The following is a 24,358-nucleotide window of genomic DNA, read 5'->3' on the forward strand; positions in this document are numbered from 1 at the left end:
GACTTGAATTTCTTGTTTATTCAGTCAACAAGCCTAAAACACATTCCCTGTTTGACATGTATTGCCAATATAAAAGTCAAATAGTTTGTGAATGGCACTCATCTTATATCAGGATGAAAGAAACATAAAAACAGCATTAAATAAGGGTTTTCACATTTCATGCATTCTTCGGATTTAACTCCAAACATATAAAAAGTGATCAATGTAAATGTGTCATCATTGTAAAAAATACTGGTTTTGTAGAGGAAATAATGCTGAGTCATCAATCACTGTCAAGAAAGATTGCAAATGGTATTTACCAGCAAGTGATCTCTACAACAATCTCGTTGACACACAAGAAAAAAGTACTTAGTACTAGTAAATCATTTTAATACCGTCTGCATATGAATGCAGGCTTAAAGCACCATTTGTTTACCAGGGGAATTAAAACCAAATAAACAAGAACAGTACAAAACATAATAAACTTTTTCAGACTTAAGAAAAAATAATTTCTCTTTGGGTATGTTAAATAAAATACTTCATTAAATAAATATAACGGCGCATTTAAATATGTCATCTTCATGTATCATAACAAAGACAATTTGTTATGCACTATTCACTAAATTATCTGAACAATAATAATTCTTTATAAAATCATAGATTTCATCATGAACATGATAACATCTTTTTCCTGTTTCGTACTATATTCCAGTAATTAGTTAACTAAATTAAATGGAGTTTATTTCAGTAAATCTAACAACAGTGAGTCACTGAGTGTATCAATACATGTACTTTGTGGAGTGGATTATCCACTTTTAATACCAAAACATTTCATTCTACTTTTAGGTTTGAATTTTGCATTGACCTTGTTTGATTAACCTTACAGAGCAATAAATAACAAGAAGTTAATCACCTTCATTAACCATTTTCCACTCGGAAGCAGAGTGAAAATAGCTATGTGCAAACAGCATAAAACCAGAACAGCCTGCAAGTAACTCTTAGTCTGAACAGGTTTTATGCTGTTTGCTGATCATCAGTGTTTAAGGGATGGAAATAAAGCCTTTAAAATTCAAATCTAGAAAGTAAGGTATTTAATAAAATCTAACTTTCTGAGGGACTACAAATGGTATGTAACTGGTAAAGGGTTAAGACTTCATATTTTATAGATTTAAAAATGCAACACTTACAGATGAAGCTGACAATATACTGGGATCAAATTGGGGTTTTGTGATATGGTTGGATCAGGAATAGAAATAAACAATAAACTTTGTTAAAACAGGATTGGTCTTAGCTTAATATTTTGCAATTAAGTGTTCAGAATTGTGCATTCAGATCAATTGAAAATGTGTTTTGCAACATACAATTATAAACAATAATTTTTTTAATTAAATCATAAAATTAATCCTGTTAAAGGAAATTTAAGAAATTGGGGCTGTGTTATGTAATAAGCCTTGTTGGTGCTTGACACAACAGTAAAATCGAGTAAACTTTGTAAGGACTGAATCACAGACACAGCAAATTACTATATGGATCACACATCTTGAAGCCAGGGTGATAAAAACATGTCTTTATAAGGATTTCAACACAACTTGAATGAACACCATCAATAATAACAATTAACAATTGAACAAAGCACACATGCCCTATGTTTCATAAAATAATTTTAGCCTCGCTATGGGAAAACAGGGCTTAAAGCATTTCCATAATTTGTTGTCCCAGATAAGCCTGTGCAGTTCATACAGGCTAATCAGTGACGACACTTTCCACTTTAATAGAAGTTTTTTTTATAGAAAATCCCTTTTTAAGTAAGTTCCAGTATTGGCCGAAAATGCCGTCCCTGATTATCCTGTGCAGACTGAACATGCTTATCTGGGACAACACTTTACACACATGCATTTGGCCCAGTTTTCCCAGAGTGTGGCTAATTAGTGTCACCAAGTACAGTACACTACAGTCTCACATCCACCGAGTACAGTACACTACAGTCTCACATCCACTGAGTACAGTACACTACAGTCTCACATCCACCGAGTACAGTACACTAAAGTCTCACATCCACTGAGTACAGTACACTACAGTCTCACATCCACAATGCTGATTTCAGCTCCACTGAGGAACTCGTCTACATCTTTCAACATAATGTAATCCTTCAAACTCTCCGGTACTTTAAACGGCAACTCCTTCAACGTCTGTGCTACTTGGCCCTGAGAGTTTCGCCGAAAAGATTTCCTTGAAAGGTGACTAAGGGAGATCGGATACTTTTTCTGGTTTGCGCACCATCTTGCTAACATTTCTGGACAGACCCTGTTGATAAAGTCCATTTGCTGAGGCGTCCAGTCCCAGCCAGCGGCCGTAGCGTATAGTATCAACTTCTGGAACACCGCCAATTTGTTTAATCGACAATTCCAGTAGGACTCTAGATAATGCCGCATTGAGTTCACAATGTCACATAATTGGCGGCCATTAGCATTCTTGAGGAGTTTGATAGTGAATTCTGAGGTACACACAAAAAATGGATCCAGACTTTCAATATACACTGGTTGATACCTATGTAGTTTTTGCAGCAAAAGCTCATGTAGTTTTATTGAATATGATAATTCTTTGGTTAAAAGTATCAGTCGATAGAGGAATTTCTCATCACAATATTTTAATGCTGTCCTGATAATGTACATCATGGCGTCTTTGTTGTTTGGTTCGGCTCCCACCTGCAAAAGGCACTCAATGATTTCCCAGCAGATTGTTTGACGAGGTTCAAGACGATTATCAAAAGCTGTGACCAAAGCAACATCTAAAGGTGAAAAGTCGTGAGCATTCAGCGAGTTCTTATCAATATTTGGAGTCAAAAGCAACGCCTTCACCATTTCTATCTGACTCAACTTCACAGATAAAATCAAGGCAGTTTCGCCCTTTTCATTCAATTCAATATTTATATCAATGCGTCTCTCGTCACAAATTTTCTGCAGCTGGTCGACATTTTCTGACAATATGGCGTTTTCTAGTTCCTGGGAGTCAGTGAGCCATTCGTCGTAGCCTGCATTGTCCTCGGAGTGTATAGACCCTGCCTCATCGTCTGTGTTGTCTACGCTGCCCACAAAGCTGTTGACACTCGCAGTCTCTGACTCACACAGGCTTAGTCTCCGGTATAAACCCACCTTCTGAGAAAAAGAAATTGTCATTGTATAAAAGAAAATTACATGTACCTTTTTCCACATTAAGTGTTTCGATTCACAGAATATCAAGATTTAAGTATACTAATTTAATAGCTCTAGCTATAAACATTTAGTGATACTTACAGTAAAGTTTTTTTTACTTTTATGTCATCAAAAATACATTCGACATTTATTGTATTTTTCATCTTGTTTGATCATTAATTATGAAATAATAAATTATTTAGAACAGAGTACTAAGATCATTGCACTGAAAGCTTGTTTGCATTGGGTTGGCTTTGACTTGCAACTTAAAAAGTCTCAAGAATCCCATCATGCTGATCACCTCTGCCAAGCTTTTTTGAAAATCCATACATGTTGGACAAAGTTATATAAACTATGCAGTCAAATTGTTAAGTACTAATTTCTAATATTTGATCTTTGACTTGATATGTGACCATGACCTTGGACCTGAGGACCAGCTGATTCTCATGTGCTTCATCTGTCACATCATGATAATCACTTTTGCCAAGAATTTTGAAAATCCATCGACACATGACTAAGGTATGTTCTGAACATATATTTCACAATCATGTGCGTTCCCATAATACCGCTGTTTTTCAAACAGACAGTTTAAAGTAACATTTGTTAATACATGTTTTCTCCAATATGATTACTTAAAACATACTTATTACTAAACACATAAAAAAAGTGTCACACATCACAGTGATCAATGTCTGAAACATGTTACATATTAAGATCCTAGTATGCAATTTTACAAAAATTAAAATGGGCCATATTTATAATATAATCATTATAATAGGAATGCCTAAGCAGAAAAGCAAATTAGGCATGCAGTGTAAAACTCTTGGTACAAAGATTTTAAGCATAGCTTTTTTTCAACATGGCAATATTTTTTAATGATTTTGCAGTAATAAGCATTAAATGAAACTAATACACAGGACCACAATGTATGTGAAACTACAGTGAGTGCAGCACTGAGCAATTTCTTACCTGTCGTGTCAGGCTTCTACGACGCCCATAAAGGCAGGTTACCGTGGACGGTAATATACCCCCTCCCACATTTGCCTGCTGATTGCCCATCCCCCATTACAGGCCAGACACATATCAATAGCTCAAGCTACATCTGGAAAATAAAGAAGTAAGGATTAACTACCAATACATGATAAAGCAATGTGAAATGTTTCAGACATCAACATAATAACCTAAAACCGCATTGACTTAACAAAGGTTATACTTAACAACTTACTAGACTAATTCAAGTGAAAAATTTCCACATTTGCACTGGGAACATGGGTTAATTATTATATGCTGGTGTTCAGGCCATTTTTTTATTTTAAGGATATCATTCAGTAATAATTAAGTTAAGGAATAGCAGAGATAGTAGAGCGGAATTGTTGTGTAAGTAGATACCTGTAGAATGGGTTGGTTAATCCAGGACGATAATTGGGCGTAGATAGAATCCACTTAAAGCCTTTTTGAATGCCATTTTTGGGTATGGTAACCTAACATTAGGTTAACATGTGGAACCCTTTTAATCTCAAGATAATATAATCATTTTTTCATCCTATAATTTGTGGTAATTTGTCAAATAAAAATATTTAAAAAATAATGTGAATGCAAGGGTTGTGAATATTGTTCAATTCTTGTTTAACATGAAAGAAAAACACTTGAATAATTCACCAAATAGGAATGTAGGACCTTGACTTTCAACAAGAAGCTTAAGAATAATACATCTTACTGTCATCATGTGAATAATAATTGTCCTTGCATTGAATTGGGGCTTCGAACTTTGACCCAGGAATGACACAAATTCAAAGTGACAAATCATGCGGTAAATGGAATTAATTATCAGGAGAAAGATAAACATCCTCAGAGACATTTTTAAGTTAAATCATTCACAAATTATGACCTTGAATGGTGACCTTGACCTTTCACAGGAAAGCATAGATTTGTTTCAATAACAAAGAAATTCATTTTATGAACTTTTGAACTTGAATTTCTGACCTCAACCTTAGAAAGAGTTGCATTAGAGTTGTACCCATCTTCTAATCATGGGGAGTAATTATAAGCAGTATTAAAATTAAACAGAGCTTAAACAAACAATTATAACCTTGACCTTTAACAGAGGGCAAGGGAGAGCATATGAAATAATAATCAAAAATTATATTAAAATCCTCCCAAGTATAGTATGAAAGTAACAGAGCTGACATACAATTCAGACAGACACAAATACACCCACACATTCACAGTGTAACTACTTATCCCTCATTCAGTGGCATAAAAAAGGTCTGACCTAAAACATGTAGTGAAATAAGGTCACTTCCAACCGCCTTGCTTTTGGGCTAGCTCTTTATTGATGCTGTTAGAACTGTTAAGAGTGTGTGACTACCATTAAGGTGGTCGCGGGTTCAATTCCCCATTGGAGCTCAGGATTTTACACTTTGTGACGAGGCAAACCATTCAGTTAAGCCTGTATATTACACCTGAGTTGCCCGAGACTCAACACTCAGGTTATTTAATAATTATAAATATTATTATGTTATAGATTGACAGACACTCAATATTTGGTCTTGATATTTTCATTTTCGAATAGCAATTAGCTACATTGTCAAACTTCAATCTTTCACCTTTTTAGTATGCACTTCATGACAGGCTTGCATTATGGCAATCCTTTTAGAAAATGATATGACAATTAAAAGTGTTTATATGTCAAAATACATACTAGTTCTTCTTGAATGCTCTGAGCTTTTATGAGTACATACGTACAGCGACCCGGAGGGTCAATATAGCTGGGAGTTATATTATTGCAACTAAATACATACCACTAAAATTGTGTCATTGGTTGAGAGACGAAATAAACCATCGTTATCGGCAGAATTATGTCAGACCGCCTTTTGCTGGAAACGACACAATACATGTGGGTCGTGTGTTTCGAGCTGGCAAAAACATTATTCTCAGCATTTTCTCACGTACTAATTTAGAGAGCACTTTTATATTCAATCTACAACATTCATTCAAAACAGGACCACACAGTATCAATTTAGAGCGTAACACGTTAATCTCGTTTCAGCCAATCGTACTAACACACGATTTGTTTATGCAATTGTGTCGTTTTCGGACATCACTTCCTTTCCGGATCTACTTTAAGACTGTTTGGTTACTTGTTTATGCTTACTAATAAGCTTAAAGTTAAACTGGCAGATATTTATACTTAAAAAAGATTATTTTATTTTGTTGTATAAGAACATTTTTTAATGATGTCAACATGTTTCACTTGTTTAATTGTAATTAATATATTTAGTGATTTTTTGTGTGTATCCATAAGTGCATCATATTGACCTGTCAATAATGCTCATTGGGTCATTGTCGACCTGAAATGGCTTGAAGTCGCCCTGGGGTGACTAGAAGCCGATTCATGTCATCCTGGGGTGACTATAAGCCGATTCTAGTCACCCGGTCGGCTCGAAGTCACCCGGCAGGGTGACATGAATCGGCTTGAAGTCACCCTAGAGTGACAAGAATCGGCTTCTAGTCACCCCGGGTGACTTTAAGCCATTTCAGGTCGACAATGACCCAATGCGCTATTCTCATTGGGTCACAATTACCCAATGCGCTATTCTCATTGGGTCATTGTCGACCTGAAATGGCTTGAAGTCATCCGGGGTCGACTTAGTCCAACTTGTTGACGCTCTCAAATATTAAGCTACTTTTTATATTGAAGCCAATTCATGTCACCCTGGGGTGACTTCAAGCCTTTCTAGTCACCCAGTCGGCTTGAAGTCACCCCAGGGTGACATGAATCTGCTTGAAGTCACCCTAGAGTGACAAGAATCGGCTTCTATTCACCCCCGGGTGACTTCAAACCATTTCAGGTCGACAATGACCCAATGAGCGTCAATAATACCCGCAAGGGGAGTTAGACAGTATCAATAGATAGATAGATATGTGAGAATATTGAATGGAATAGTTCACAGATTTGGGCATTTCTTGAAGTGTGTCAGTTATGCCTAAAATTGCTAGACTTTAACCAATCTTTTGAGTTCCATTATAGTTTCAAGAATGGAATTATAGAAAGGAAAACTTTTGTTTTAAGCATTGTAATAGTGACTATTTGTGAACAATTCAGATTAAATTTCTTGGGAAATATATTCAAAACAGCTAATTTATCAACCAGAGCCATATTGTTCTGTCCATGTTATAATACTTTTATTTGACATGTCAACCAGCTGGCGCTGATGTAAGATTTTTTCAGGATGTGGCGATTTCTGATAGATGCGATAGGAAAATGAATTACACTCGATCCTGAAAATGAGAATTTTAACGTCAATTTACTTTGTATTGGGTAAAAGGATTATTGCTTGATTTATGACTTGAAATGTACAGGAAACAGAAATCACTATGAATAGGGTTTTGGTTTAATTTATATAATAACTTCAAACTCTTTATTTATATACATCTCATAATCTATATCTCCTAATATTTGAAAGTTAAAACATCAATTGGAAGTGTTGGGACTTAAATTGCTTTGGCAAAAAAGCTTTTTGATATTGTAAATCTTACTGAAAAATGCCTGGTCAATTATGCAAGAAAATGAGCGATTAAGTGAACGTTCATACTACAGAAACATATTCTTGCTAATAATTTACCATAAATTGACTTCAAGTGATTGAAGCATTCTCACCCTGTCAAAGAATTTACTTTATCAGAGTGGGGGTGGGCTGGGGTTGCCTTTGTCAAAGGCTGTGTAAATTAAAAAAAGTGTATCCTTGTGATTAAAATGTCCAATTTATTTGACAAAACTTTACTTATCCATAACTAACTCTTTAAACTGTATAGTATAATGTTTCATTCCAGAATAATTGCATAATCATTTCATTAAATAATCAACATAAAACACAAGTTTTCCTTTCAATTTCCAAATAAAGTCTTGTGGCAGTAAGTGTTAACTTTTAAATCATTTTCAAACCCTGGTAGTAAATGCCACACATGTATATGGACATCGTTATAGATATTACTATTATTATTGTTCTTTTATAGATTAACAATCAATTGACGGTCAATATAAATAAGCATAGAGGAGTGGACAATGGATATAATTTTAGATATTAAACCAAGATTGATTCACAGTACAGTATTGGCATGTTCAATCTTCATGCATATTGTTTAACTAGTAATTGTAGTTGTGTGCTGTATAATTTATAATGAACGAAAAAGGAAATCACAGCAAATTTGGTTGGTTATTGGCATTAAAATAGTTATAAAGAAAATAAATTGCATTTTAAGATTTTAGAAACATACTTATCAATTATTAATATGCATATAACTGGATTTTTTTCCAGAAGAAGAGCTACAACATGAAAATCCTACACTGGTTTACAGCAGCAAACTTTATTCAGTTCCTGTCAATGGTTTTCACTCTGGATCATGACCTAAACTGTGCAGGTAAGATCTCTTTACCTTAACCCATTTATGCCTAGTAGACTCTCCCATCCTTCTAAATTGGATCAATTTATTTCCAAAATTAGGGATGTCTAGTATATTTATCTCTATATTTAGAATATTTCTTACAGAAATTCCTTTAAGCAAACAGTGCAGCCCTAATGAGACGCCGCATCATGCGTCTCATCTGGGTCTACGATGTTTGCCAAGGCCTTTTTTCTAGACGCTAGGCATAAATGGGTTAAAAACCTTCAATTCCATTTGAAATCTTCAATAGATATTGTTGCTTGAACTTTCTCTCTAGCTGCCAACTAAAATTGCTGTTACTAAAACATGTTTTGTATATGAGGAAAAAAAAAAGTTATTTGTCAATAAAATTTGAGAAACTTTTCAAATGCACCAACTATTATTTCATGTGGTGGCTATAATATGGATGCATACTTACTACAGCATATTTAATCAAGCTTCAGCATAAACAACAGATAGATTATAACTGAGCTTGAGTCACAGAGCAAGAACATATAACCGAGACTTTGCACTGACAACTATATTACAAAATCACATTGTTGTATTGAATTTAGCATTATTGTTCCGACCGTACAACCATATCTTCATTAGTTATATGACCTCATTACATAAATTCAGTAATTTACACCTTTTGTCTTGTAAGGGACTTGTTCACAGATTTTTTTATTTCATACCCCCTAAAATGAAGTTTGTGTAAGTGTATACTGGAATCACCCTGTTCTTGGTGTGTCAGTATATTGGTTGGTTGGTCTGTCATGCTGCATGATTAATTTGTGTTGCGAACACGTCTCTCAGTTTTCTGCCTTTCGATATGAAACTTTATATCTTTATTGTTTTCCTATACATATTCTTTATACGATGTAAAAGTGTGAGGTGTAAGTTTCATGTATGAAGTGCTATGCTTTGCAGATTTGTGTGCCCTTAAACTTATTCACATTTTGGATACTTACATCACTTAATATATATATGTTCTGTTCTTAACAAGTCTGTCAGTTTTCTGTGTATAAACATGAAACTGTATAGATATTTTTTATACTTTGTAAAAGTGCAAGATGTGACATAAATTTTCATGCATATTCTGTGCAGATATATAATGTTCATTTGAACATATGCAAATTTGTTATATTTCAATCATTGTTCGGTGTGCTTTCATTTCACATTGCTTATCAACATGAAACATCAAATATACGTTGTTTAGACTATGAAAAAATGCAAGACATTATTTGTGTGTATGTTGCAATATTCTTTGCAGAATTTTATGCCCCAGAACTAACACACATTTTGGATTACTTTATAAGTTCACTTGTTTTTATTGAAACTATCCATACACATTACAGTACCGGTACTTTAAATATTTTTCCTAGTCATTCCCTTGTTTGAATATTATATAACAAGGAATTCTGAGGCAATTTTTGTTACAATTGTCATTTCAGCCAATCTGTGACTAGTTCCCTATAAATTATTTTACCAAACTAAATGTTTATAAAATATTAGCAACATCATGCAAGAATGGATGTTACGCTATATGAGGCCAGCGTAGCTCCAGACCAGCCTGCTCAATAGGGCATTATGGTCATGAGCCACGCCGTCAATTGTAAAGTCCTGCAGGGTTCATAGTCTCATTTGAAAAAAGGGTATCTCTTGACCAGACAGTGCAGATGCACGGCCGCATACAGCTTAAGACCCATTTTCGCATGGTGTGGCTCATATTGAACACTGTGTCTTTGTTTCAGTATGCAGGGCCATAGTGGATGAGGTCAACTACAGTATAAGCAAGGTGGATCCAAAACAAACAATCCAAGTTGGCAGCTTCAGAGTGGATTCTAAAGGCAATCAAGACACCTACAAGGTTTGGAACTGGTCCTTTCAGGGCTCCAGATAAATATGTGTTAACAGGGGAAACATGTAATTCTTAATACTTTGTGAAAATTTGGTATTAACTGTTCACCACAATTTGTTTAGCTGTAAATGCAAGACTTATTTTTCTAATGACCAAATAAGTAAATGTATTCAAAAAAGCAAAATTTTCGAACGAAATTTGTATTGGTATTCAACTTTTTATGCTCCCCGAAATAAAATTTCGGCGGAGCATATAGTTGCCAGTTTGTCCGTCCTTACTTCCTTACTTCTTTCCGTCACACTTTTGTTACCGTTTCTCATAGCACCTTCAATACTTAACCGATCTCTTTCATATTTGGCCTGTAGGTATCTTGCTAGGACCTCTACCATTTGATGAGGTTTGAGGTCACTGGGGTCAAGGTCACTGAGGCTAATAATAGATTTTTTCCTTCACTCTTTTGTTACAGTTTCTCATAGCACCTTCAATACTGAACCGATCTCTTTCATATTTGGCATGTAGGTACCTTGCATGGACCTCTACCTTTTGATGAGGTTTGAGGTCACTGGGGTCAAGGTCAAGGTCACTGAGGCTGATAATATATTTTTCCTTTGCTCTTTTGTTACAGTTTCTCATAGCACCTTCAATACTTAATTGATCTCTTTCATATTTGCATGTAGGTACCTTGCATGGACCTCTACCTTTTGATGAGGTTTGAGGTCACTGGGGTCAAGGTCACTGAGGCTTATAATAGATTTTTCCATCACTCTTTTGCTACCGTTTCTCATAGCGCTTTCAATACTTAACCAATCGGTTTCATATTTGCATGTAGGTACCTTGCATGGACCTCTACCTTTTGATGAGGTTTGAGGTCACTGGTTTCAAGGTCAAGGTCACCTAGGCTAATAATAGATTTTCCATCACGCTTTTGTTAACCAGGTTTTCCGAAGGAAAAAACTGGTTATTAGATTGGCGAATGCGGGCTGGCTGGTGGGCTCGCTGGCGGGCGGAACAAGCTTGTCCGGGCCATAACTATGTTGTTCATTGTCATATTTTAAAATCATTTGGCACATTTGTTCACCATCATTGGACGGTGTGTCGCGCGAAATAATTACGTCGATATCTCCAAGGTCAAGGTCACACTTTGAGTTCAAAGGTCAAAATTGGCAATAAATGAGCTTGTCTGGGCCATAACTATGTCATTCATTGTGAGATTTTACAATTATTTGGCACATTTGTTCACCATCATGGGACGGTGTGTCGCACGAAAGAATCACGTCAATATCTCCAATGTCAAGGTCACCACAACTTAAAATAGATTTATTTTGAAACAAACTTACAAAGGGGGTTAATTTTGTTTGTTCATTTCAAAAGTTCAGTTTGAGTTGTCTCCCTTAATCAGATTTTTTTTCACAATGAAAACCTGGTTTTGTGACAATTTTGTCCCTTGTTACAGTTTCTCATAGGGCCTTCACTACTTTACTGATCTCTTTCATATTTGGCATGTAGGTACCTTGCATGGACCTTTACCTTTTGATGAGGTTTGAGGTCACTGGGTTCAAGGTCAAGGTCACCAAGGCTAATAATAGATTTTTTTAGGTGGTTATTAACACATAATTGACAAATCGCACCATCGGTGAGCATCCATCGTTTCCAACGATACTTGTTCTTCATGATAGCCAAACAGCCAAAATCAGTGAATTACTATGTTTTATATTAATTTTGCTTTTTTTTTTATTGCCACTGCTATTGTAGTACAATTGATGGATGTAAAATTTTATTTCCACTGGGCAACAATACATTGCGCAGAAGACATGAACAATTATATTTTAGAAACCGTATGCAAGATCTGAGGTACATTTGATGGAGCTGTTTGAAGGAGTTTGTGAGAATTTCCGAGATTATGCAGAGACCACAAACGATGCGGGTAAAAGAAGCGTTTGCAGAACTAAAGCAAGGGATGGAAAGGCATTGGCACTGAAAGATATCAAAATCAATGCTGATATACAAAAAGCTTTGAAACACAAGGTAAGCATAGAAGGAGAGGTTGGTGGATATGAATGCTCAACATACTGATTTTAGCTCACCTTATCACAAAGTTTCTGGGATTTGCTTTTGTTTGTCTATTTTCAGGTGTTTTGTTGTGCCTGTAATGTGTTTTCAACATTAACCTTTTGAACACTCTAGTGGCCATATTATTTTTTCAGTCTAAACTAATATATCAGACGAGTTCAAAACTGGATATATTGGGGGAAAACTAGGTTTAAGTAAACCAAGGTACTTGTAAACACTCTATAAGTAATATTTTTAGCCTAATCAGCATTTAACTTGCTTATAACATTTGTTCTAATGATATCTCCACAAGTTGGCAAATGGCTCCAGTCGGTTGAAGAACATTGCCACCAGGTGGTGGTGGTAGTGGTGGACAGTTTTCCTAATATGGCTATAGTGAGACCCTCTATAAGTCAACTTTTTTTTCCTATCTTAATCAAATTTGTTCAGAATCATATGTTTTAAATGATATGTTTGCCCACTGAAAATTGGTTTTGGTCTGTTGAAAAACATGCAGTTTTCCTTTTATGGTTATAGTGAAACCGTTTGAATGCAGAGAACATCTTTTTGATGCCAGATTTCTGTTAAACTTGCTCAGAAAGTTGTTCAAATCCTTCTATTGGGGGTTAAAATTTGCCCCTAACTGGTTTCCCACATATGTATATACTGGTAATGAAAACAAACAAGTCTGGCATGTAGCAAGGTAAGGAAGTCCTCCATGAAGTTTGTTCTAATCATGCCTATGGGGTCAAAATTGGCCCCACACTGTGGGTTAACTTGTTGAAAAGATGTCTCTGCCGAGTAATAAGATAAGATGGTTTATTGCCGACAGGGTTGCAAGTGTTTATATGTAAAACGCAAAACATTATGAGCACTCTCATTTTTGTTCTTTTTGTCATACTATATGTAACTTGCTCAGGCCGGTTGTCTATATGATGTAATATTAGCCAATTAGAAAATAGTTTTGGAAACTTCACAAAAAATGTGCATAACACTTCAGTTCCCTAAAGTCTTAGATGTTGGCACATGTTAAATCTTTTGTTTAAACTCTTGCTAAAGCAAAACAAACTGCAACAATTAAAACTGCAATACTACTCATCCAGACTCTTAAAAAAGTCTGTACAGCAATCTCTCAAAACAACTTCATTGCCGAAAAAAAAAGACAACCCTTTTAAACAACATAAAGCTGTCAAATAAAACTTTCAGGGAATAGATTGTCCCTGAAAACCTTATTGAGGAGGGGGAAACATTTAACATGGATAGAGTGGGGTCACCTGAATCACACAATTTCTTTATTTGAGACCTGACTTACCTGACAGTTACTTAACTAGCAACAGTCTTCAAACCATCTGTTAATTTTAAACTGGACATACTTAGTTTCTCTGATTCATCAAGGCAGGCTGTAGAATATTTTTGGTCACAAGAAATGATAGAACAATTGAAGGATGCTTAAATGAATTGCTAATTTTGATGACGTACCTTCATGATTTCTAGTGTGAGACATTGATAGAGGAACATGAAGATGATATGATTGCCCTGTTCCGAAAAGATGCTCTCAGCATAGAGGCTGCAGTGTGTGAAGAATTAACAGGTATGGAAAAATATGTCCACTCACAAGCTAATCCTATTTATCTGACGTGAAGAAAACTCCACATGCAACAGTTAATGTTGTAATGGGAAATAGCAATTGGTTAAATATATGTGGAGGCTTTGCCATCGAACAAATGAGTTTAACTATAAATGTGTATAAGGTTCTGTTAAGCTACCGGTACATCCTACAGTCAATAACAAAAGCATAGTTAAATTGAGTGAATGATGAAACCCACTATGGTCAGTATGCATGATAGATAACATAACCAAAATGTCAGCACTTTATTGCATCAAATTGTGAATTTGTCAAAGTATGAATTTTCATGAAAAAGAATCATGTTTCTATTATGTTCATTGAATGTCTTAAACATTCAGATTATGTATTTAAAAACAGCCAATAATGAAAAATAGTTTATAAAGCCCATAAGAAAATACTCTGTCAATTTTACGGATCAACACGTCAAATTTAATGCATACCCTACATTTCTTGGGTGAAAAAAACTTTTATTCAAATAATTTGTTGCTAATTTCCTAGCCTTTACTTTGAATTATCACATTAACAGGCAGTTTTTATAATAGCATGTTGGTTGATTAGTTTTGGATAAATAATTATCAACATATTAACTGATACTTATTTATGTGATATATAGAAATATACTCCAAATGCAACTTTGATTGGGGAGATGGGTTGGAAACCGCTCAATGTTAGGCTCTGGGGTGCAGTTTTCAGACAATACTTTAGAGTGATGAGCATGCCAAATGCAAGAAAGAATAAAGTGGTATTTTTGTGGTAAAAAAGTACTAATGTTAGAAATAGTTATTTTAGATTGAAAAAGTGTCTTCAAAATATTAATTGTATTGAATTGTTGAATCTTGCTAGTGGCAACTCTAAACCTGTAATTAACTACATTGAAGATAAATTGTTTGATGTTGAAAAGTTGAAATGGAAAGCATTGTTAGATAGAAATACATCTATCAGAGGACATAGTGGAAACAAGCTGAGAACTTACAGAATTTTTAAATAAGATTTTTGTACAGAGAATTATTTGAAAATGAATATACCTTTTAACGTGAAGATATGAGAATTTAGCACTAGAAAATAGATGTTGTTTTTATTGCCAGAATGTTGTAGAAGATGAAAAGCACGTACTATATCATTGCCCATTGTACAATGAGTGTAGAACAGAACTTATTTCTGTAATAAATAATATGCCAAGTGTCAGTTATGAAAATTTGTCAGATGACGAAAAATTACTTGCGACTTTTAAAAATGATAATAACGCATATGTTGCTGCCAAAACCTGCTTTAAGACTTTATATGAACGCAAACAAGTTTTATACTCTAGGACATAACCATACTTTTAATGTATATATACTGAGTCTTAGTTAGAATATCTTTTAGTATGTTTTTTTGGTAAAAATATTTTTAATTAGAATGAAAACTTGGTTTTTTATAAATGCTGTAGTCATGTTAAATGTAAAAGTCTTTTAAAACGGAAGTCTCTAATAAGTCATTTATGACTGGTTACATTTATGTCATTGTGTTATATTGTATGTGTAAATTGTAGTATGAACATGCAATGTGATTGAGACTAAAATGAAATATTTGTTTGTTTGTTTTTTGTCATTTATGACTGGTTACATTTATGTCATTGTGTTATATTGTATGTGTAAATTGTAGTATGAACATGCAATGTGATTGAGACTAAATTGAAATATTTGTTTGTTTGTTTTTTGTCATTTATGACTGGTTACATTTATGTCATTGTGTTATATTGTATGTGTAAATTGTAGTATGAACATGCAATGTGATTGAGACTAAATTGAAATATTTGTTTGTTTGTTTTTTGTCATTTATGACTGGTTACATTTATGTCATTGTGTTATATTGTATGTGTAAATTGTAGTATGAACATGCAATGTGATTGAGACTTAATTGAAATATTTGTTTGTTTGTTTTTTGTCATTTATGACTGGTTACATTTATGTCATTGTGTTATATTGTATGTGTAAATTGTAGTATGAACATGCAATGTGATTGAGACTAAATTGAAATATTTGTTTGTTTGTTTTTTGTCATTTATGACTGGTTACATTTATGTCATTGTGTTATATTGTATGTGTAAATTGTAGTATGAACATGCAATGTGATTGAGACTAAATTGAAATATTTGTTTGTTTGTTTGTTTTGTGATGTTTGATCAAAATTAAGACCCCTGGTATGTGAAAAAACACCATCCTGCTTTTTTTGAAGACAATAATAAAAAATTGCTAGCTACCGGTAGATTGAATGTTCATTTTATTTAATGCACTAAACAGGATTTTTTAGCTTTTGTGACCGGTCTTTGTCCGTCCTCCGTCCGTCCACATTTGTTCGTAAACACTCTAGAGGCCGCATTTATTGTCTGATCTTCATGAAACTTGGTCAGAAGATTTGTCCCAATGATATCTTGATTGAGTTCCAAACTCGGTCATGCTGGGTCGAAAACTAGGTCACTAAGTAAAAAAAAAAGAAAAACCTTGTAAACACTGTAGAAGTCACATTTAATGCCCAATCTCCATGTAACTTTGTCAAAATGTTTGTCTCAATGATATGTTGGTTGAGTTCAAAAGTGTTTTCGGTCCGCTGAAAAAAATTGCCACCAGTGGGCGGGGCAGTTTTTCTTATTTGGCTATAGAGAAACCTTGTAAACACTCTAGAAGTCACAATTTGTGCCCAATCATCATGAAAGTTGGTCAAAACAGTGGTTTTATTGATAGCTTTGACGAGTTCGAAAATGGTCCAGATCGGTGAAAAAACATGGCTGCCAGTGGGCGGGGCATTTTTCTCTATATGTTTATAGTGAAAACATGTGAGCACTCTAGAAGTCACATTTTTGGCCCAATTTTCATGAAATTTGATCAGAAGATTTGTTTCCTTGGTACGAGAGTTGAGTTCGAAAATGGTTCCGGTGAGTTGAATAACATGGCTGCCGGGGGGGGGCAGTTTTCTTATATTTATATAGTCAAAAAAGCTTGTGAACACTCTAGAAGTCACATTTTTTGCCCAATCATCATGAAACTTAGTGAAAAGATTGGTTTTATATATATCTCAGATGAGTTTGCAAATGGTCCCAATCGGTAAAAAAACATGGCCGCCTGGGGGGTGGGGCAGTTTTCCTTATGTGACTATATAGAGAGAAACCTTGTGATCGAACACTATAGAAGTCACATATTTTGCCTAATCATTGTGAAACTTAGTCAATACATTGGTTTTATTGATTTCTTGGACAAGTTGGAAAATGGCTCAGATCGGTGAAACACACTTTTTAGCTCACCTGATTGCTCAGGTGAGGTTTTAGGATTGGTCTTTGTTTGCTGTCCGTCTGTCCACATTTGGTTTGTAAACACTCTAGCACTAACATTTCTCAAGCATTCTTTATCAAAGTTGCTGAAAGATCTCAGTCAAGTTTGATGATGAGCAAAAATAATATTACATAATGAATGCCATAATTATTGCCCTTAGATTGTCCTAATTTTCATTATATTATACAAAATCCTTGTAAACACTCTAGAATCACAATTTTGTTTCAGATTTTATTAATCTTGGTAATAATATTTATTTTTGTAAGCAAAGTTTGATGTTTTGTAAGGGGGGTCAACTCAAAATATAGGTCACCATTTTAAATCGTACAAAACAAAAACTCTCCATATGCCAGAGTTTTGGTTCAATAATGATGAAACTTGACCAGGAAGTTTGTCTGGTCAATATCTACGTCAAGTTTGGCATTAGGTAAACATTGAATGAACTGACTCCTCCTAGGTGAGCGAACTAGGGCCATCATGGCCCTCTTGTTTTTTATTTGGCTCACAGAGAACAATTAAACAGGGTCAGCTTGCTTAGTTGGTAGTACCGGACTACATACAGATCTGAGGATCACAGGTTTGATTCCTGGCCTAGTCACATAACTTGTGAGGGGAGTGGGTCTGAAATTATTTATATGATTAGGCATTAATATGTGCAATAGACTACTTGTTAACCAGCTTACCACGGACAATATGTTGGAGAATTAACTGCCCTGAGATGACTGAAATACTCTTAAAATTGCAAAAACAACAAATAAACAAACAGGTTACCCCCCCCCCCCCCCCTCCCCCCAAAAAAAGAATTGTCATAAAACTGTCTTGTTGTGAAAACTGTTTTAATTGTACGACAGGTCAGTGCACAGGGGAGCAACTGAAGATTCCTATGCCTGTGTCTGAGTTTGATGGAATGGATGCCATTGTTGATGATGTGGAGAAGGACAGGGCAGCAGTGAAGGAAGACACTGCTGATGAGGACCAAGAGCTCATGGACCAGTATCTCAGAGATAACCCTAACACTGGTAGGTAATTATTATCTCTCTGACCAGTATCTCAGAGATAAGCCTGACACTGGTAAGTTCTTATTATCTCTTGAACAGTATCTTGGAGATAATCTTGACACTGGTAGCTAATTACTATCTCTCTGACCAGTATCTCAGAGATAATCCAGACACTTGTAGGTAATTATTATCTCTCCGACTTGTTTGTCAGAGATAATACTGACACTGGTAGGTGATATTTATCTGAGGGATTATTCTGAGGCTAGTATGTGATTAATATCTCAGAGATAAGTGTTAAGTGATTATAATGTCAGAGAAACTATATTTTAAGGGATTATTTGTTCAAAGATAGTCCTGATGGTGTAGGTGATTATTTTAGAGATAATCATGAAACTGGTATGTGATTTATATCTCAGAAATAATCATGATGCTCATAGATGATTATAACATCAGAATTGCTCTGATTATGCAATATGTATTCGCGCTGAGATAATTATCTCAGAGCTAATCCTGACGCTGGTATGTATTAATATTTCATAAATGATCCTTAGGCTTGTTGATGATTATAATCTCAGAGATACTCTGATGCTCGAAAGATATTTTTGCTCAGAAATAATTCTGATTTTTGATTTAAATGTCAGAGATAATCCTGAGGCTGGTAACTGATGAAAGAGATTTTTTTCTCAGGGATAATACTGATGCTCGTAGGTGATTATTATCCAGAGATACTCAGAAACTGAAAAGTATTATTTTCACAGAGATAATTTTGACACTGGCAGGTGATGATTATCTCAGTGTTTGTAGATGATTATCCCATAGATAATCATGAGGCTTTGAGTTGATCATTCTTTGGTTGATGACCAAGGTTTTTTATCTCAGTGGTAGAATTGACTCTGGAAATTGATAATTATCTCAATGGTAATTTTTAGCTCGACTATTATATATGAAATATATATAGTGGAGCTATCCTACTCACCCTGGCGTCTGCGTACAAATGTTAAAGTTTTTGTACTACCCCAATTATTTTCATTGTCCCTTGACATATTGCTTTCATATTTTGCATACTTGTTTACCAACATGACCCCAACCTATAAACAAGAGCAGACAACTCTATCAAGCATTTTGTCATATTTATGACCCCTTTTCCACTTAAAATATGCAGCAAATGTTAAAGTTTTAGTACTACCCCATTTATTTTCATTTTCCCTTGACATATTGCTTTCATATTTTGCATACTTGTTTACCAACATTACCCCAACCTATAAACAAGAGCAGACAACTCTATCAAGCATTTTGTCATAATTATTTCCCCTTTTATACTTAGAATATGCATATATTTGATAAATCTATGTTAAAGTTTGCGTACTACCCCAAATATTTCCAATATCCTTTGACATATTGCTTTTATATGTTGCATACTTGTTAACCAACATGACCCCAACCTATAAACAAGAGCAGACCACTGTATCAAGCATTTTTACATAATTATGGCCCCTTTTACACTTAGATAATTGAACATTTTGCTTAAATTGCCATAACTTCTTTATTTATGATCACATTTTATTATTACTTTGACAAAACAACACTTACCGGAATACCACAATGGATTCCACCCAAACAATACCCCAGGCCCCTACCCAGAATCCCCCGCCCAAACCTCCCTCCCCCAATTTTTTATATTTTCTTAAACATCATATTATAAATTACCCCACCCCACATTATACCCCCCCTCTCCCCCCCACCCCCCTACCCCTCCCCCCCCCCCCCAAATTTTATTTTTTTAAAACAACATCTAATAAATTACCATACCCCACATTATACCCCCCTCTCACCCCCCTACCCCCCCCCCCCCCCAAAAAAAAAATATATATATATATTTTTCCTTTTTTGATTTTTTAAAGATCATCTAATAAATGACCACACCCCACATTATACCCCCTCTCAAACCTTTTTTTATTTTTGAAAAATCGTCTAATAAATTATTGAATATGAACAATTTCCCCATGATGGCTTACATTATAATGTCAAGTACTCGAATAGTCGAGCGCGCTGTCCTCTGACAGCTCTTGTTATGTTAGAGATAAATCTCGTGGACAACAAAGTAGCTATTTGGTAATTATCAAATAAATTTATTAGAGTTTACACTGACACTACTGCTAGGTGTTTATTTAAAAAGTTGTCCTAAAAATTGGCAGATGAATACTTCATATTTCTCTTTTGTAGCCTTGGCAGTTTTGAGTGATTACTATCGCATAGATAAACCTGATGCTTAGCATTTAAATATGGCAAACATGTTTCAAAAGTTGTTATTTTGAAAGAAATAGTAATGTACACATTTTCATTCACCTTTATAAACATAAAGTCATTTTGGTATCTATGTGTTAATTACTTAACATATGTGCCAATATCACCTGATACTTACATCAGGTGTTTCCAGTTAAATACACATTACATGAGCCATAATTAATATCCTAATTACAGATTAAAAAACCACACACAATTTGTTTTTCCATCTCCAAGATGGTTCCTATTTTCATTCAAATATTACAAAGCATGGTCTTTCAGTAACAAATTTAAGTTGTCATATATTTTAATCATAATGTAAGAATGTCTTTAGAATCTTTAAAATTATGCACTTATGTGTCTGTGTTCAGACAGCCATTCTAAGCATTATTGATTACAGTCTATTTCTGCATGTGACATTTGTGTTATAAACTACAAATTTGAATCTTATCACTAATATACCATGTTTTTCCATGTCTTCCTGGTTTGCATATAAGTGCCTAGATCTTCACCTTACACCTGACACAGTTAACTGGTAACCAAATAATGAAGAAATGCTTTTATTCATGTGTTGCAGATTTCAGTGTGCCGGCTGATAAAGTCACAGAGTTAAATGCTGACAAAAACAACGAGAAGACGGAATTGTGATGAAAAATATGTTAGATGCTAACTAATTATGTTCACAGATATAAGAATGCCCTCACAGTTTATTATGAGAAAAATGAATTGGTCATCAATTTAATTTTGCTCTTTGATGCATCACCTTATTGAATTATGTTACATAAGCATTATGCATATTGTTGATTCACATTATGAACATGTAATTATGTAGTGTTTCATGTTTGTAAAACAAAATGTTGGACTTCGCATCCTTGACTTACTGGTGAATTTATAATATTATGCCATTAATGTCATTAAAGATTGAAAGTTTGTAAAAGATCTTTTATTGTTTCGTAATTATAGTTCTGAAGTTTAAGTCATTGCAAATTACCATGTGCATTTAATGAAAGTTGTGTAAGATTCTGAACTTTATTTTAAATGGTTTGTTGATTAAGGTTCACTTCACATATTAGAAAAATGGTCATTGGGAAATTAAGTTACATTTATTAAATTGCTTTGAAATACGTTCATAAAAGCCATGTTTATCCATTTCTTACAGATTCATGAAAAAACAAATATGTTTTCAGGTGTTGATTACAGTAGGCCTCAAATCACGCGATTTTCTCCAAACAAGTTAAATTAAGTAAAAATTGTTAAAGAAATTTGAAAGTTTTTACTTTTAATAAAATTTGGCTTTGATTATTTTAGTTTTAAGAGCAAGCTTGTTTCTATGCTGTAATGGAATGTAGGCCTAAGTTTATACATGTAATATTATATCTTTATTTATTTGATCTGCGCTCTGGTAAAAGCGGATTTGATGCATGCGCTTAAATTGTTAGCTCAGATCCCTGATCAGGGGTAACACTTTAAACTTTTATTGAATTAAATGCGTACGGTAATGGCATTCACTGCTAAACAATAATCCAGTATAGTTGTAAAGTATGTTCCCTGATGACATGGTTCAAACTGCACAGACATATCAGGGACACCTTTTTATGCACCTTCATGAACCCAGTGGGTGATCCCATAGAGCAGTTTTATTTGTTTGAACAGTTATGCATACATGTCTTAGTTTTGGATAGAGGGTTATTGTGCTTTTAATTAATGGTAACAAAGTGCTAGCAATCTTAAATGTAACAATCTCGCTACTATATATATATGCAGCAATTGTCCAGAAAAAATGCTCTCATATGTTATGTTTATATTGCTGATTTCATTTAAGAAATGTGAACTATACTCATCATCAACCAGGATGATTGCCTCATGATCATGTTTGTGATGAAAACTGATAGGTTACATTGAGCATATATTGTGTAAAATGTGACAACAGTTGCAAATTATTATAAAGTGTTTGTGATGTTCATGCACTAATTAATCCTAATATTCGTTTACATAATTGCATATTTAATCATATTCTTGTTACAGAATTTTGAATCAGTAAATTGAGCTTTCATAATTTGGAATAATGCTAAAAGTGCAAAGAAAAGATATAGTATTGCATCAAATTACAACTATGCATGTCAATAGAATTGATAAATTCACTCTCATTATTAGCATTTTAGTATTTCATTTTTTATGACTTAAACAATTTACAGAAAGCGGCTTTTTTACACAATAATTATTGTTGAAATACGGGTGTCATGTTTAAATAGATCGTTAAAATACAATAAATACTCGTTAAAAGAATTTTGTTCATGACATTTCATTTGTTTAGCTGGGAAATAACATTCAGTTTCATATTGAATTAGTTGCTACAAAACAGTGGTGAAAGAAATAAAGTTCTACAAATCATCATTTGTTCGTACTGTTTGTATCATTTTGAAGGGTTTCTGTAGTGGCTGTCCCTTTTCATAGTCGAACCTGGTATGGTTTTTAGTTTTGTTGAATGTTGACCGCACATTGTTTCTTTTTATAACAAAACAATTGAATTAATGTTACAAATAATTAACGACATTATCAAAGGTGCTGCGTGTTACTAAATAAAAAAGTTTAATGTCGAGCTAACAAACCTTAATTAGCACATTATTATCTAAAATGTATACACCATATTACTAATACTTAGAATGGAATTCGAACAGATTGACGTTTACTTCAGTGTTTACATTACAGAACTAGTTTTAGTTCTCATTTATATGTAGAATATCACGTGGCTCGCCAAATACTAACTGAGATCACCTTAAGCCGCATTGGTCACCGTAAATGACTTTTACGTGTTCCAATGAAAATAAATGGTCTCGTAGGTTATTTCCAAACAAAGCTGGCCTGCTTTTCTCCACAGGCTGTTGGCCAAGAAGCATAACATAGAGCTTTGTTGACAATGACACGAGTTCCATGTCTGGAATTGCAAATCAAAACCATGTGTTCCGGTCGCCCACCAAGAAAACTGATTCACGATTTTAAAAAAATGAATAAACAACCTCCGTTTTGATTTCCAAAGCCTCGTTAAGTTCACCATAACGACTTCCCGTTTTAACTCCATTTATCTGTCAAGTATGTTTCAACTTTTCTGCATTCATTAGATGCAAGTAACATAGTGTGATATTAAAAGATCGCAAATTCGCGTGCTCCGATATTCGAACTGAAGTGCTGCGCAGATATTGGCTGATTTACATTATTTTCATGTAAAACTGTATTATGTAACCTGCTAAAGGGGCCTTTTCACGTTTTGGTAAATTGACAAAATAAAAAAAAAGTTTCAGATTCGCACATGTTCGTTGCAGTTATGATATTTGTGAGAAAACAGTAATACTGAACATTTAACATGCTCTAACATATCAATTATATGCATCTGTTGACGATTTAAAAACCTGAAAATTATAAAGTGTTGCAAGGCGAAACTATTGAATAATTTGGAGAGTCCTGTTGTTGTCGTTATATCTTGTGATACTACGAGGATTGCTTATATAAAGTATAAAATTCATGACTCATTTTATGAGCAAGGATGGCCGAGTTATCTAGCTAGGGATTACTGGTTCGAGCCCAGTTGAGGGTTACTTTTTTTAATTGTTTTTTTTTAATAAAGCTTTCAATAAATGTCA

General features: G+C 34.3%; 2 protein-coding genes across 7 annotated transcripts; one reads left to right on the forward strand and one right to left on the reverse strand.

Moving 5' to 3' along the window:
* Window positions 1-3: 3 nt before the first annotated feature.
* LOC127876677 (uncharacterized) lies at window positions 4-6,179 on the reverse strand. 2 transcript variants are annotated; one of them, XM_052422048.1, is made up of 3 exons: window positions 5,972-6,179; window positions 4,140-4,272; window positions 4-3,134 (listed from the first exon to the last, which is right to left on the reverse strand). In XM_052422048.1, the coding sequence occupies exons 2-3, from the start codon at window positions 4,227-4,229 to the stop codon at window positions 2,052-2,054; spliced, it is 1,173 nt and encodes a 390-aa protein (XP_052278008.1). In that variant the 5' UTR covers window positions 4,230-4,272; window positions 5,972-6,179; the 3' UTR covers window positions 4-2,051. The 2 variants fall into 2 exon arrangements, with proteins under 2 accessions (XP_052278008.1, XP_052278009.1); XM_052422049.1 differs by having other exon boundaries at window positions 5,872-5,985.
* On the forward strand, window positions 5,968-23,111 carry LOC127876678 (protein canopy homolog 2-like). Of its 5 annotated transcripts, none has more exons than XM_052422050.1 (7): window positions 5,968-6,118; window positions 8,489-8,591; window positions 10,349-10,464; window positions 12,286-12,480; window positions 13,999-14,095; window positions 18,291-18,458; window positions 21,298-23,111. In XM_052422050.1, the coding sequence occupies exons 1-7, from the start codon at window positions 6,029-6,031 to the stop codon at window positions 21,366-21,368; spliced, it is 840 nt and encodes a 279-aa protein (XP_052278010.1). In that variant the 5' UTR covers window positions 5,968-6,028; the 3' UTR covers window positions 21,369-23,111. The 5 variants fall into 5 exon arrangements, with proteins under 5 accessions (XP_052278010.1, XP_052278014.1, XP_052278013.1 ...); XM_052422054.1 differs by lacking the exon at window positions 5,968-6,118 and adding an exon at window positions 6,158-6,323; XM_052422053.1 differs by lacking the exon at window positions 5,968-6,118 and adding an exon at window positions 6,158-6,305.
* The last annotated feature ends 1,247 nt before the right edge of the window (window positions 23,112-24,358 follow it).

Source organism: Dreissena polymorpha, chromosome 4 (assembly GCF_020536995.1).
Source record: "Dreissena polymorpha isolate Duluth1 chromosome 4, UMN_Dpol_1.0, whole genome shotgun sequence".
Lineage (NCBI taxonomy): Eukaryota > Metazoa > Mollusca > Bivalvia > Myida > Dreissenidae > Dreissena > Dreissena polymorpha.

What these genes read in the sequence shown, in the direction of transcription:
- LOC127876678 (XM_052422050.1), top strand. Translation starts at nt 6,029, where the DNA reads ATGTCAGACCGCCTTTTGCTGGAAACGACACAATACATGTGGGTCGTG. An exon ending in GCAATCAAGACACCTACAAG is followed by an intron (nt 10,465 to 12,285) that starts GTTTGGAACTGG and finishes ATTATATTTTAG; the next exon opens with AAACCGTATGCAAGATCTGA. An exon ending in AGTGTGTGAAGAATTAACAG is followed by an intron (nt 14,096 to 18,290) that starts GTATGGAAAAAT and finishes ATTGTACGACAG; the next exon opens with GTCAGTGCACAGGGGAGCAA.
- LOC127876677 (XM_052422048.1), bottom strand. Translation starts at nt 4,229, where the DNA reads ATGGGCAATCAGCAGGCAAATGTGGGAGGGGGTATATTACCGTCCACG. An exon ending in GTAGAAGCCTGACACGACAG is followed by an intron (nt 3,135 to 4,139) that starts GTAAGAAATTGC and finishes TCTTTTTCTCAG; the next exon opens with AAGGTGGGTTTATACCGGAG.